At 40.3% G+C, this 15,354-nt stretch overlaps 2 protein-coding genes across 2 annotated transcripts; both read left to right on the top strand.

Annotated features, from left to right (window-relative positions):
• Positions 1 to 575: 575 nt before the first annotated feature.
• Positions 576 to 1,311, top strand: cga (glycoprotein hormones, alpha polypeptide). Its single transcript, XM_076300008.1, has 3 exons — positions 576 to 672; positions 922 to 1,109; positions 1,237 to 1,311. Exons 1-3 carry the CDS (start codon positions 576 to 578, stop codon positions 1,309 to 1,311), a joined length of 360 nt encoding a protein of 119 aa, XP_076156123.1.
• Positions 1,312 to 1,875: 564 nt separating this feature from the next.
• On the top strand, positions 1,876 to 15,188 carry znf292a (zinc finger protein 292a). Its single transcript, XM_076299528.1, has 8 exons — positions 1,876 to 2,025; positions 3,050 to 3,204; positions 4,092 to 4,170; positions 4,329 to 4,464; positions 4,591 to 4,793; positions 5,341 to 5,477; positions 8,055 to 8,193; positions 8,297 to 15,188. The coding sequence occupies exons 1-8, from the start codon at positions 1,876 to 1,878 to the stop codon at positions 14,621 to 14,623; spliced, it is 7,326 nt and encodes a 2,441-aa protein (XP_076155643.1). The 3' UTR covers positions 14,624 to 15,188.
• Positions 15,189 to 15,354: the final 166 nt, after the last annotated feature.

Consider the following 15,354-nt stretch of genomic DNA (forward strand, 5'->3'; position numbering starts at 1 on the left):
AGCTCAGTTCATAGCTCTCTTGAAACGTGTTCATCTTTACCCATCCGGTAGTTCACTTTCACCTTCATTCCTAATCATAGTTCATAATAAAAAACAGGTAGATTAACCTTTCCATGTCATGACAACATGAGTTGCCAGGATACATGGTTTCTCCTCATGGGGCATGTGCCCTTGACTGTTATCAGTGTAATCAAAACCATCCAACATTAAGGGTGTATTAGACTGATGAGCCACTGTTTTGCCACTGAAGTTCAGTATTCATTTCTCATTCACTTAAGGGATTATAAATCAGAAAAGCAGTCAGTGAGTCATTCTGAACACAGCATTGACAACATGAGGATGAAGGTCTTTTTTAATCCAAGAGGCATCTGCAAGAGGAAAGGTACTGGTATAAAAGGGACTGCTTGGTGCTGAATAGGCTCTCACTCAACAGCAGCAGGTGAAGACCAGAGGTAATGTTTTTTCATCTTACTGTTATATTGACAAACACATACTTGTGGAAATTGCTTTGTATTGGTATGAAGTCTAAGATGTTAAGACTGCTCTTTGCATGTGTGTTGTAGGATATAGTCACCATGGTTACTCAAACAAAGTCTTGTGTAGCATCCCTTCTGCTGGTATCAATACTTGTTCAGATAGGAGATTTGTATCCCAACAACGAGATTGCATCCAGTAAGTAACACCTCACACCGCAACAGCTTCAAAAGAACCATATCGACAAATTGCACACCCATCCATGCAGTAAACTCAAAAAGAGTAAAACGTTATTATGGGATAACACTGCGAAAATTATGCAAAGTTTTAAAAACAACGTTTTGAAAACTTTTTGTTATGAGTGCAGCACAATTTGAAAGCACTTACAGATTAATGCAAGAGAATGCTAAAGCATGTCCTCATGTACCCTATTGCCTTTTTGTTCAGAAGGCTGTGAGGAGTGTAAACTGAAAGAGAACCCCATCTTTTCCAAGCCCGGGGCTCCAGTCTATCAGTGCATGGGATGCTGCTTCTCAAGAGCATATCCTACTCCTCTGAGATCCAAGGGAACAATGCTCGTGCCAAAAAACATCACCTCTGAGGCAACATGCTGTGTGGCCAGAGAATTTAAATCGGTGTGATATGTATCTTCTAGAAATAACTCTATCTATGAAAAAAAGTGCATTTATTCTCACAGTTAAGACAAAGTAATGCACCGGCAGAAAAGCTGAAATATTAACAAATGTTGTTCATGTCTTACAGGTGACATTTTATGATGTGAAGCTGCAGAACCACACGGACTGCCACTGCAGCACATGCTACTATCACAAGGCTTAGGAAATGTGTATGAGAAAAATTGTCTCAGTGCAAGCAAATAAATGCCTTAAATGCTGCATGTCCTTGCCAACGTAATTATTTGTAGTTCACATTGCTTTCCCCTTAATTAAATGTATTCATTTGGATTTTGCCCTGGTTGTTTTAACTTAATAAAAGGTAGACTTAAATGTGCATAATAAAGTTGACTTTCAATTGCTTTCAGTTGCCAACGTTATTCATTTTATAATAACATAATTATAAATGTGGGTGGAATAGATGGCCAAATGGGCTTGCCAGATTTTGTGACACATTAGGTTGGCCTCTGAGCTTCAGTAGGAACATTCTACACATTGCACATTTCATATGGCACAATTTCCCTAAAGGTTAACTGACAAATATTGATGCCTGCCATTTACAAGGTTAAATATAAGCCTTCTTCCCAAACTGCAGGGAAAGTGTTGGCAAGGTTATAAACAGTGCTCTATGTGGCTCAGTGGGTCATTCGAACACCCCCACGCCCATGCGTCACTGTGCGTGAACGAGTACGTGAAGGTCTGTCCGAACGCGGCCGTGATTGTTGTGAAGATGGCGGAGGAGGAGGCAGAGAGGGAGTGCAACACAAGGGAAGTAATTGTGGCCCTCCGTAAACGCTTCCAGGAATTGATCACAGGACTGAAAGAGAGTTCGGAATCGGCACTGGACGCCTCTTCTAGTTTTTGTCAGGAGTTTTGCCAGGTCTGCAATATTTCCCTTAACGCTACCAAACCCGCAGGCTTTCTGATTGATGATGTTGCTCTCAGCTAGCACGCTAGCTAGTTAGCTTGCTATCTTGATTGCTAACCATCAAATGACCGACTGCAAAAAAATATCCAACCTGCTTGATGGTTAAAATTCACGATACCATAATTGCACAGTGCTATAGTCATTACAATCATGTGAAAATATGCATGCTGTAGTTGTACTACAAAGACTATAGCTCGCTCAAGAAGTTCTTAATGTTAATTTTGATAACTGCCCAAATTTACTGGTACCAGGTTTGGCCAAGCCTCCCGTTCCCTGGTCGAGCAAGCTAGACGCTAGCTAGCTTTTTGTGCAAATATGGACTAATTGCATGGTTGACTTATGATATAATACAGAAAGCATGATACATTTGTCACCACGCTCCCCGTGCAGCTGAAATGTTGCAAAAGCAAGTTATGTACCAGAGTTTGCAAAATGCAATTTGATATGACTTGGTCAGCTAGACAACGGAAAATTTGCTTTGACATATTGTGGTTTGCTTGACCTGTCTTGTGTGCCGCTAATGACCAGCCGTGATGCATTTGATGACTTATCACTGGCATGCTGTTCAATCTCGACACTTTCAATAAAAAAAAAAATCTAAATATGTACAGATATTAATATGCACCATTAGACAACAGATCTCAAGAAAATGCATGGTGTGCAATGGCCTTAATTAGCCTGTGTGGTAAAGGCCACTTTGAAGACTGGTTATGACGGGGCTCATTTTCAAGTAATTTGTGCAATAAATTAAAGGTTTAAAATTTTTTAAGAACAAGGGAGTTTTTTTTTAAACAATCTGACCATCAATTTGTAGATATCTTTTTAGATCTGAAGAGTTGAGTTTGTATAAAGTTGATATTGCCATGGGAACACTGGTCTTATAGATACACTTTTGACTGTTTGATAGGATAACATTTGTTGGTAGATTGGCGTTAATTTAATCAAATTAAGTCAGTTTTGCAATATGTGTCACCAGGTACTGGTGGAACATGGGAGTCGATGGAAGACAGAGGAGGATCCACTGCCTCTGTTGGAGATGTACACCGTGGCCATACTCAGCTACGCAGAGGCCACCCCATCTCTCTCTCCTGAATGTGAACAGGCACCACTAGTACTTGATAAATTAGGCCTGTAAGTACTCATTCTTCAACAGTCCTTCATTCTGCTCAACAGATATGATGCGTAATTGAAATGGCACTGGTAGTTACAATTGGCTGTGTTGTTATTCGTGTGTGCATCTGTGGTCCAAATCTATGCATTGTTGTCGGTTGTCTACTAGAGCAGTGGTTCTTAAACTTTTTGTCTGGCGACCCCCCCCCAAAAAACATTGGCCAAGTCTCTCGACCCCCTTCTCTCCAACCGGCAAAATTAGTTTCACTTTGGAAAATGTTACGAGATGGGCATTCGTGGCAGAGGCAGAAAATGTCTTTTCTCATAGCTAGGCTATGTCAACACTGAAGGCATTGATGCATGGCAGCCTTTCACAATCTGATTTATTATTTTCCAATGGATAACTAGCACTCATCCAATGTATAACTGTATAACTGGAGCTCCTGTGGTAAGAGAAGGCTGCATAGTATCTGTCACTGGTAGGCTCCTGCACAGCATCTTCGAGCTCATCATTGCAAAAGGCACTGGTAGAGATTTGAGTTTGCGTAAACAGAACATCCACTTTCGGAGGAACATTATGGAAACACTGTGAATTGTAAGCCTATATCTAGGGCTACTGAATATCCCAGTTTTTTTATATGTTGGTCTAAAAGCTTTTAGAAAGTGTTCTTTAATTCAGACTGCAAATCATTTTGTGACCCCTTTGGCGTCCCCCAGTTTAAGAACCACTGTACTCGAGGCCTGCACTAGTAATGTTATAACTTTACATGTCAACGACCTGAACTAAAAGAAAGCATCTCTTATATTGCATTCGGATTAATTAATGTACTGTTCTCGCAGCCAAACCTCTTTATCTTGTGTATGTTCAAAGTGAAGATTTCCTGAAATCACCTCTGTTTTGTTTGTAGGAGCTGCATGGATCTTCTGTTGTCACTGTCTGAGCAGGTCCCAGGTGCCTTATGGGAGGAATTCCAGTCATCTGTGAAGGTGAGAAACCGTATTGCACAAGCCCTTTGCAAAATGTGGACTCAATTTTAATGATTCATTTGTCAATTTACAATTAACACAATGGCATGGGTATTCTGCATTTGATGGTTCCATACGTGAAGTGGTTGTCATCCCGTTCCTTGCACCCCTCCTTGTAGTTGGCACATGGCATTCTGCTGGAGAGTGGGAATTCACAACTTCAGACGCTATCAGCCGTTGCTGCAGAAAGTGGGATTTGGACCAATTCCACTCTGTGCAGTGTTCTATCTAATGAGACACCAGAAACAGAAAAAGGTAAGAATTTTTGAGCGGTATGTTTAGATGCTTGTGCTGAAATGTTCTAATTATCTTGTGCATTACATGCTCTAGTGGTCTTCCTTTTTTCCTCATTCTTTTTTCTTCTCCTTTATGTTTTTTAAGTTAATGAGTTTTTGGTTGTCGAGGGGCCTGTACTTCTTGATATGCGCATCAAGCACCTTATAAAACAAAATGAAGTAGAAAAGGCTGCCAGACTAGCCAAGGTCTGTACAGAGTTTCCAGAGTTTGGAGGAAAAAGGAACTTCAAACAAGCCTACCTGGTATGCCTCTGTGGGACAAGTTCAACAGAACAATTGAAGCAAGAGGTGAGTATTCTTTGAGTGCATCATACATGTTATGGCTGCACGATTTGGAGAATTGATCCAATTTCAGTTTGATTTGCAACATCATTTTTGAAAGTCAAGCTTCAGTTCAATATTCCAAATTTCGCTTTAAGTTGGGCCACTTCTGATTGGTGCATGCCTCACTTGTTTGGTGAGCTTCACTGTCTGTCAGACAAGGAAGATGGCATGCATATAAAAATCATAGATGTGACAAGATTAGCCACTGGGACACTGCATGGTTAATGTCAGCCTTCACAATTTGCCAATTGCCTTCGTTCAAAGTGCAAATTGTGCAGCCATATGTATTTAATTTTACATATAATTGTCATGATATTTCACACCTAACAACATTTGTTCACTCACCATTTACATAGATTAGTGTATGCTACTGTACTGTATGTGAGCTTTTCATGTCAAGAAATGAATAATTGCATATTTTGTAATACATTATCTGGTGTTTTGTTGAATAGCTGTGTAGAAAATAGTTTTCTTTGTGTAGTTTAACAGCTGCTTATGTCTTACAATACAGATAGCAGAAGTAGACTGCAAAGATGCCTTGGACATGATCTGTAACTTGGAGTCTGAAGGGGACGAGAAGGGAGCCCTCAGCCTGTGTTCTGCATTCCTTAAACGGCAGCTAGTTCAAGGGGATGTGTATTGTGCCTGGTGAGTTGTTGCTATCTTTCATTTTTTGCCCTTCAAATGAGGGCACATCTTTTTCTCAGTGGCTTGGGACAAGGTCCAGTGGAGAAGCTGCTCTTGAAATTCGGTCAGAGGATATGGCCTACTTCGATGATACCACATATATATTTGAACCTTGCGTTTTCATGGAGGGGCAGACACATTACTTTTGCACACACACATACGAAGGGAGAGACACAAGAGAAAATCCTATCACAGAAACCCAGAAATGGAGTGTTCAAGGTCATCAAGGTGAACCTCATTTACCCCAAATGAAGGGTCAGATTAGAACAGTGGCCGATTACATTGTAGGCAGTTGCCTCCACTCTTTTTACTAACAACATAGGCTATACACAATGCAATTTTGTAGTAAGGGTCTAAAAGCCTGTGAAAAATATGAGAAAGGTGACAGGATGATGTAGTGTCTCTCCTTAATACAACAGTTAGTAAGCTTTTGGTCATGGCGAACTTTGCTCATAGACTTCGATTATGTCCACTTTGTTGTGACACCATCATATTTGAATTGGTTGGTTACTTTGAAATTTGAATCATTGTGAAATTCAATGTAGTTATGCACCAGGACTGCGAGGATGACATTCAGGACTTTACTTATGTTGAATTTGAGAAGCTTTGACCCATTGTTCAGCATCACATGGCTGTTTCATTTAATTTAATTTCATTGCAACATTACTGTAAGAGAGTAAACATTCATAATCTGTCCCCATGCCTTTATAGATACCGTTGGGGACACAGAGTTTTGGAGTTCATTCTTAACCACACTTACTTCCTATGTTAGGTTGTATCTATCTCAAATTATCCCACAAGGTGCTCTAATATGTGTACATAGTGAAACATTTGTAGGGTTATTTCATTGCAGGCGTGGCATCTTTTTGACCATTTTTTTCCCTCAATAACTTTAAATGTGTCTGTTAAAATACTATGTTTTTGGAAAATTGTATGTTATTTTTTTATGGTGTAAGATGAAACAACATGATGGAGAAACCCCAAATGTTAAAACAATGGGTGAATTCACTACTAAGTTAAAGCCACTTTTATAGAGGGTCATTTACAATGTTCGTCTAAATTACAAAGTATGTTTAGGAGTTTCATAAAGCTACTTATAAATCTTGTTGGTAACATTGTAGACCAACTACATATTTGTCTCCATAGCATTCTTCCTAGCAGTGTAGTCATTACACATCTATTGTTGTTGTTGTTGTATGGATTTTGTAAAGAATAATCCATGGGTAGTTCTGAAGTAGATATATTAAAGAAAACTTGTTTTTTCTGACTCGTGTTCTACTGATTCTAGAATTCAGTGTAGTATTCACACTCATACTGTCTTACTTTGAGTGGAACAGTTGGGTGCCATACAAACTAGTGCTACCATATGCAATCTTAGTTTCACTGGATAGTGTTACTCTAACTATTTTACAAACATGGATTAAGCTACAATTTAATTAGTCATTTGAGCATTCAGCCTATGTGGATAACAGGCTTGCTGTGTTGTAGTGGGGTGGTTGCTAATGGCAATGATGCCAGTAGCTATCATGTTAGGTTCTTGCACAATGGTGATGTAATGAGTGCTTCATGGCAGATGGGGTTATGGTTTGGGTCAGCTAATTTTATGTTGTCCAATTAAACTATTGTACTTAAACTATATACGTTCCTGCACTCTGTGGGATTGTGTAGTTGCAGCAACATTCATAGTCCTCTCCTTAGAGGGAATAACTTGTATTAGATACTGAGGTATTGTAGACCAGCAAGTCTGAGCCTGATATTGTCTTTGGATAAAGATTTTGTCAACTCCGACCTAGAACACAGGCTTCTTAGTGTATCAAGTAAATGCTTAATTGAGCTATAATTATTTTGATTTGTGATACAAGGTGGAAGATTCCTTTGTGAGTTCGCCCTATAGTGAGGGTTTGTAATAGTGTGTGCATGACTGTGGGCATAAAGTTAATTAGCTGCTCGGCTAGACTGTTACATGGAGTCACAACTGTGGCTAGTTAATTTTTTAATGAGCAGAGACAGTTGAAGATCTTTGAGACCAAGGAAAATTTGGAGAGTTGCTGTTTTACATGTTGTAGCAACTCTTCATTGAAATATGCTGCTCGTCTGTGTTCGATGTGACACAGCAGTTCTCTTTACAGTGTGTCTTTCCAAGTATACTTATGATAACTTCAGCTGAATGGATGGCTCAGATTAGTCATTTACCTTCTAATATCCAATCCAGTAATTTTGGCCAGTATCGGACCAATCCTGATCCTAGTTGATATGATGAACTAAATGTTTTTGCTTGTATGTTACACTCTGGGGACATGAACGAGGGGGCTCATGAACATGCCCCCAGAGTGTAGCACTGTAGCTGCCTGGCAGCTCTAGCTGTTGGCTGCAGTAACTCAAGCTAGGTAGAAAAATTGCCAGAATTCTCCTTTAAAATGGGATTAAGATGGCATACTAGTACTAGTTAAATAAATGTTAAATAAATGAGGCATCAGGTGTCTGTCAAATGTTGTCTTAGCACAAGTCTTATATTATTTATGTTTGTTTTATTTAAAGGGAACTCACACTGCTGTGGAGTAAGCTTCTGATGCGGTTAGAATCTGCACAGGCTTTCTTGGATCAATGCAGACAGTTAGTGATTCTGTCCACAAGTGTGTACCATATTCTGCTCCTCATCAAAGTCATCCAGTCTGAAGTAAGTATTTTGAAAGTGTTTGAAGTGTTGAGTGTTTCAAAATGATTCTATTCAATCAGCACAAAGTACAGATTCTCCAATTACATATATTCTTTTTTTCCAGGTTGAAAATGTAGGACTTCCAGTGTGCATCGAAATGTGCATTCAAGCTTTGAAAATGGGAGCCAGTGACGGAGAAGACAGCAAAGCCACCATATGCAAGACTATCTCCTGCCTAATGCCCAATGACTTGGAGGTGAAACGTGCATGCCAACTCACAGAGTTCCTTCTGAAACCCACTGTGGATTCATACTATGCTGTTGAAACGCTCTTCAATGAACCAGACCAAAAGCTTGAGGAGGAGTCTCTGCCCATTCCCAACTCACTACGTTGTGACTTGTTATTGGCCTTGAAGACACAGTGGCCTTTTGACCCTGAATTCTGGGACTGGAAAACTCTAAAACGTAACTGCTTGACATTGATGGGTGATGAAGCCTCGATAGTGTCATCCATTGATGAACTCAATGATAATGAAGAGCCAGATGGTAAAGAGGATGGCGAGAGTGGTCATAGCTATATGGATTTGATAATGAGTCCCTCAGTTGATCTTAGTGATCTTGATGCTGAACGACAGAAGAAAAGAGAGATTAAGAAACTGAGAGAACAGGGCTTTGTTTCTGCAAGATTTAGAAACTGGCGGGCATATATGCAGTATTGTGTTTTGTGTGACAAGGAATTTCTCGGTCACAGAATTGTAAAGCATGCCCTAAAACATGTCCAAGATGGATTATATAGATGCCCCATATGCGCACAGTCCTTTGAGACTAGACAAGTTCTTGAACCACATGTTGCTTCACATGTTAAACAGTCCAGCAAGGAACGACTAGCTGCTATGAACATCACCAAGAAGAAGCTCCCGAAATCTCCCACAAAGTCACCCCTAAAGGATTACATTCTGAAAAAATCGCCTGTAATTAAGGTAAATCCTGAAGCAAAAGTCCAAGCAATTGCAAACACTCCCAATATCACAGGACCTCCTGGCAGCAGTGCAATTATCACTCCAAAATCAAAACCAGAAAAAACTCAACGTGCTGCGGCTGTGTCAGAAAATACTGAGGATTGCTCTTGCCCTGTTACCAGCTGTCAGAAGGTTTTCAAGTATTTCAGGAACCTAGTCGCCCATATGAGAGTGCATAAAGATGATGAAGAGGCCAAGTGTTTCCTCGAAACACACTGCCAAAAAGCTATTTGTCAGTATTGTCGACGGCAGTTTGTTAACATGACACACCTGAATGATCACTTGAAAATGCACTGTGGCCCAAAGCCATACTATTGCATTCAGCTGAATTGTAAAGCTAGTTTCCCCTCTCATGCTGAGCTTCTCATGCACAGGAAAGTGCACACTGGATTTCAGGCCCAATGCATGTTTCCAGACTGCGGCCGGATTTTTACAGAAACCTACCAGCTGTATGACCATGAAGCACAGCATTACATAACATTCACCTGTAAAGCACCAAACTGTGGTAAGGTCTTCTACTCACAGGCTCTTCTGACTTCACACATGAAGGAACATGTGAAACAAGAGATGTCCTCCACATTCACAGAACAAACTAATCCAGACAGTGTGCAGGTTCTTGGAAAGTCCCCAAGTAAAGCTGATGATGCCACAGGGGAATCTGCTTCAGTAAAAATAAAGCACTCTGTAGAAAGTATGCTGAATGATATTCCTGCTGCTGCTGCCGCTGCAACTGCAGAGGAGATCAAAAATGGTGCTGGGACACAGACTCCTACAGATACAGCCAATGCACCAAGTCGCAGTGAGCCTGAGACCACAGCTGGTGGTGTGCCCGTCATTCAGCCTTTAAAAGCCACAGAGGCGAAAGTTTCAACTGAGTTTAACTTGAAAGGGCCTTTGCCAATAACACAGCCTTGTTCAGTAAAACTGAAACCAATTCCAATTAACACTTTGGAAGCTGTTGAGCTTCAGCCTCAGACAATTATACAGGACAAAAAACTTTTCTCCTGTCCAAAAGATCAACCTCTATTGGTTGAAATAAAACGTGAGCAACCTCTAACCACATGCTCCTCTTCAATGTCTCAACAAGGCAGTGCATCACAAAGAAGCGTCAGTCAAGAAGCAGATGATAAACTAACACACGTCTGCCCATTTGAGGCATGCACTCGGAGGTATTGTACATCTAAAAGTCTGGCAAGGCATGTCAAGAAAGTGCACTCTGAGGCTTTTGAGGAATGGAAACTGTCTAGGAGGTACAAACGACTTGCTGAAATGGCTGCAAGAAAACAGTCCAATGTACAGAGGTCTCCTAGTAAACAGGTTCAGAAGATGAATACTACAGGTCTTGCATCACCTCAAAAAGATGCAAGCACCAGGCAGTTACCCTATTCAGTAGAAAGTGGATCTTTATCTGAACCATCTTCTTTCTCTCCCAACTCTATGTCTAATTGTTCACTGCCTTTCTATTCTGGTTTTTGTTCTCAACCAGAAACCTCGTTTTGTGAAACTTTACAAAATCCAGCCGGACTGATACATTCAGATATCACTCAACTATGGCATTCACCAACAGCAAATGATTACAGTTGTGATTATACCCAGCAGAGTGATTGCCCCTCAAAAGTCTTACCTGATCAACTCCAAGGCTTCCACTCATTCTCCCCCGAGATGAATAGGTCTCAGGTTGCTATTGAGACACAAAATGATACACTACATACTACAGCCCCAAGTGATGATGGAAATGTCCTTCCCATGATGAGCCAGGACTCCAGCGTGATGAATCAAGCATCAAAGTACATATCCAGCTCTCTTATGGTTTTACATTCAACAGAGGGTGGACAGCAGTGCGATCTTGCACAAACAGAGAGAAGCGTAGGGCACATGGAGTCTCCGATGCAAAGTCATTCAAGCGGGATCACTCACAATAACAGTTTGTCCCATTCAGACAGTATGCCAGCGCAAGGCCTTCATCTTTATGTGTCAAACATGCCTACTGAGGTGCATGTTCAGTCAGTGGAACCATTGGGAAGCATTGACAAGTCCTTGAGTTTTGACCATCATGACCGATATGTCAGTAGCTTGGATGTTAATAATATGGCTCACCTTAACTCGCCCCCTTACAAGAGCCATGTTGATAATACAGCAACCCATCTACAGAGTCCAACAGAGATGTTAGACTGTACAAATTCGTATTTCAGTAATACAGGGGAGGCGTCAGATTCTCAAATGCAAGACTTGGATTCTGATGGAGGAACATTTCATGCAGCACCAGGCATTGACTCCACTGACAAAAAGGAAACCTCTGGTGAGGCTGATGAGACGAAGAAACTGAAAAAGGTACGATCATCCAAGAGGACAAAATGGCCTGCTATTATAAAAGATGGGAAAGTAATCTGCCGCAGATGTTACAGGGAGTTTTCTAGCACAAAATCTCTTGGTGGTCACTTATCAAAGCGGTCTCAGTGTAAAGCTTTTGATGAAGTTGATTTAAATGCTGATTTGCCAACATCCTTCCTTGATTTCTTGAATGATCCTGATGTTTCAACCGTCTACCAGACAGCAGTTACTCCAACTGTTAAGATTGAGGACGCCTACAAGGGCAAACCTATTGGGTCCTGCATGTATCAGTCCGCAGAATCTAACTATGTGCAAAATGGTAGTTTTCCTGACTTTTATGAATCAACTTACAACATGGATTTTCCAAAACAAGAGGATGGCATTGCCTCTTCATGCACATCTGATGCTGTACAACATACAGCTCTTAATCAGAGTGAATCTCTTGTAGCAGATGCGTCACAATCGTTACCCAACACTTTGGCTGACCAGAGCAAAGGTGCTGAAGTAAACATTGTCTCTGAGAAAAAGCATACAAGTGGAATAACTTTGAAGGAATCTGTTACAAATGCTGTGGATGTTGCATCCACAGGTGATGGAGAAGACAGTAAAGTTGTGGAGATTCAGAGAGCCTTGCAACGACTGGATTTGGTTGATGCAGTCCTGAAAGATTCTTTAAAGGTTAATGAGAGTTCCTCTCTAAACATTTCAAAGAGTGAAGACTGCTCAAAAGAAAGACCAAAACAAACTGTGGTGCCGAAAAGGGCTATAAAAAAGGAGGCAGACCCAAATGTCTCTAAACCATTCAAGTGTGAAAAGGCAGACTGTTCCTATGGAGCAATGACGAAAGAAGCTTTATTCAAGCATCTGTTCAGGATTCATAACTACACTGATGACATGATAAATGAACTTAAAAAATTACCAGACAAGTTTTCTCCTTATAGCTGTCATATATGTGAAAAAAACTTTACGAGAACAACAGGTCTCCGTATACACTACATGAATGTTCACCATATGGCAAAAGAGGCGATACCCAAGATAAAAGTAAGCAAAATCGACAGAACTCTCAAATCCACAGCAGTTGGGAAGGCTTCTTTAACTCCAAAATCAATTCCTGTTAATCATCCGGTCAATCATTGCAACGGTTTGAAGGTGGAACGACTACAAGAGCCTTTTGAATCTAAAAAGAAAGTTACCAGCCAGTTGCCTGAAAAGACGAATATTTCAGCAGTAGCTGGACAGGGAACTTTAAATCAAGATATGTTGTCAAGTGATATGCGTTTATCAGTGGACAACTCTGTGGACCCCTCAACAGCAGGGCCACTACAGCCAGTTAATAGTAACGAGAAGACTACAGAGGGTAGTTTTAAGACAGAGGTACAATCACCAACGGAAGTAAGGGACATAAAAGCTATTAAAGTTGAGTCTGGCCCAGAACTGATTAAAGATGACACTGGCCCAGAACTTAAAATTGACACTACTGTTATTAGTGAGCTTTCCAAATCATTCAGACCATATAGTTGTGTACATCAAGGGTGCACGGCTGCCTTTTCAATTGAGCAGAACTTGACTCTTCATTATAGAGCTGTGCACCAGACAGATCATGTTGCTGAGCAAGAAGGAGTTTCAGGCGATGGTGCCGATGCCACTTTTAAGGCTTCAGACTTAGTGTGTCAAGTGGAAGACTGTTCAAAGGTACTCCATAAAGCCACAAGTTTGTTTAAACATTACCTGTTACATCACAAATTCACGGTCCAAAAATCAAGTACCATGCTGACTGGTGTAGATGTTGGCACCTTCCCTTGTGACCAGAACAAGTGCTCTGCATCCTTCACTTCTTTCTTGAAATACATTGACCATGTCAAAGATCACCACAAGGCAATACGAGTATCAGAAGGTGGTGATGGGTCGTCTGCCAAGGTGGACCTGTCATTCAAATGTGATTGTGATGGATGTGATCGTAGCTACACCACCAAGTCAAATCTTCTGCGGCATCTCATGAAAAAACATCAAGACGTTTATGAGGACAAAATTAAGCCAAAAAACTTTCGAAACGAAGATCTAGCAGAGAAGAAAACAAAACCAGGGCTTAGTCCAAACAATGGGAAAGAGAACATGGTAAATAACAAATTGAAAATGAAAAAGAAGAATTTGAAGAAAAAAGGAAAAGTACTCAATCACTGGACAAGCTTTGGCCAGCCCTCACTGAAATCTATGGATGAAGCCTCTGCCATGTGCACTAAACGGTTTCCCTTGCAGTATCCATGCATGATAAAGGGCTGTGATTCAGTTTCAAGTGCTGAAAGGAATATCTTTAAACATTATGCTACCCATGGTCTCACAGAGCGATACATTGAGGATCAGAGAAGTCAGTTTATATTTTGTAAGAAATACCCACGTTCCAGAAATATGGATGCCAGCAAATCAGATGGCACATCAACAGAGGGCTCAGAAGATGAAGATGAAACGGTGAATGGCGAAAGTTCGGGTGAAATGGCAGAGGATTCCCTTGAATCGCCCTCACAAGATGAGAGTGCTGATGTAATGCCATCTGAAAGTCAGCTGATGGGGAGTGAAAATACCCAAATAACACCCGATGAGTTGGTGGTTAAACGCAAGAGGGGTCGTCCTCCGAAGATGAAGAGACTAGACGAGCAAGACCACACAGCTGAAAATGCGATGAAGGAATCAGAGCTTAACACTGAGGAGCAGAAGCATTATTCTGAAGAGGAATTCTGTGAGGAGAGTCAAAATGCCATGAACTCTCTTGAGTTGGAGCCAGCATTTCTTTCATTATTGGAGGAATCAACAGATTCCCTGAAAAGGAAAGCAACTGAGAGTTGTAAGACTGAGACTCCCCCTAAAAAGCAGCGCACTCTTCAGCAGCAGTCCTCCAATATAATGGGGAAAAGACCGAGTGACTTTAAGAGAAGGACAACAAGTAGTGAAAATCTCGTTCATTTTAGAAACCCCTTAAATATTAAGTCTGTGAAAAATGTAAAGATTGTGATGGATAAAGCTTTTTCAAATGGTGCTGATCTTTTGCTGAAACAGCTTCAGGATATGCGTCCTATGGTCATACTCAAAAAGTGGCTGTATAGTTGATGGTTTATTTGGAAGCTGAAATACCCATTCATATGCCTTGCACTCAGGATTAGAAATGTAACATGCTGCAGAGTGGTACATCATAAACACATTTGACCCATAATTTCTTAACATGATAACATTTATTGCAAGTAGACCATGGATATTGGACTGTATAGGTTTTTAAATAGAACAATTGTTGACAAATTTTGATATATCATTATACAGTATATGTTGGTGGACATGTCCCAGGAGCAGGTAATATGTAGGGTTTTAGACTAGAATCATTTGTATTTATAAAGCTTCTTTTTAAAATATGATTTGAATTTTGTTTAAAGAATAAAAAAAGACATTTTGATATATCCCCATGGGATTTATATTCTCCTCTTGTTTGGTATGTATTTATTTTTTACATCAATGTAGTGTCTGTAAATTTACATGTCTTCCACAAAGTATTCAATAAAATGGAAATGGTTGCTTTTGTAAACTTTGTTTACATTTCTTACAACAAACACCAGCAGTGTGTATGGTGAATTGTGTAATGACTTTGACTGCACTGTGTAATTAAATGTGTTTATAATCTTAATCAAGTTTTCATCTCATTTAATACATGTTTCACTCATCGAGGCTGAAATTTTGTATATTTTTTTTAAAACAAACATTAAATCCTTTAGATTATAAATTGTGAAACTATGATCACTTCAGTGTAGCCTAGGCTACCTTCAATCAAGAAGTATTTGAGGCTCTAAATG

This window comes from Alosa pseudoharengus, unplaced genomic scaffold, assembly GCF_046254945.1.
Source record: "Alosa pseudoharengus isolate Yale_2024_CS ecotype anadromous, Long Island Sound unplaced genomic scaffold, YU_APseudo_1.1 YU_APseudo_1.1_scf_22, whole genome shotgun sequence".
NCBI classification, from domain to species: Eukaryota; Metazoa; Chordata; class Actinopteri; order Clupeiformes; family Clupeidae; genus Alosa; species Alosa pseudoharengus.

What these genes read in the sequence shown, in the direction of transcription:
- cga (XM_076300008.1), top strand. Translation starts at nt 576, where the DNA reads ATGGTTACTCAAACAAAGTCTTGTGTAGCATCCCTTCTGCTGGTATCA. An exon ending in CAACAACGAGATTGCATCCA is followed by an intron (nt 673 to 921) that starts GTAAGTAACACC and finishes CTTTTTGTTCAG; the next exon opens with AAGGCTGTGAGGAGTGTAAA. An exon ending in TGGCCAGAGAATTTAAATCG is followed by an intron (nt 1,110 to 1,236) that starts GTGTGATATGTA and finishes CATGTCTTACAG; the next exon opens with GTGACATTTTATGATGTGAA.
- znf292a (XM_076299528.1), top strand. Translation starts at nt 1,876, where the DNA reads ATGGCGGAGGAGGAGGCAGAGAGGGAGTGCAACACAAGGGAAGTAATT. An exon ending in AATTCCAGTCATCTGTGAAG is followed by an intron (nt 4,171 to 4,328) that starts GTGAGAAACCGT and finishes CCCTCCTTGTAG; the next exon opens with TTGGCACATGGCATTCTGCT. An exon ending in GGGGATGTGTATTGTGCCTG is followed by an intron (nt 5,478 to 8,054) that starts GTGAGTTGTTGC and finishes TTTTATTTAAAG; the next exon opens with GGAACTCACACTGCTGTGGA.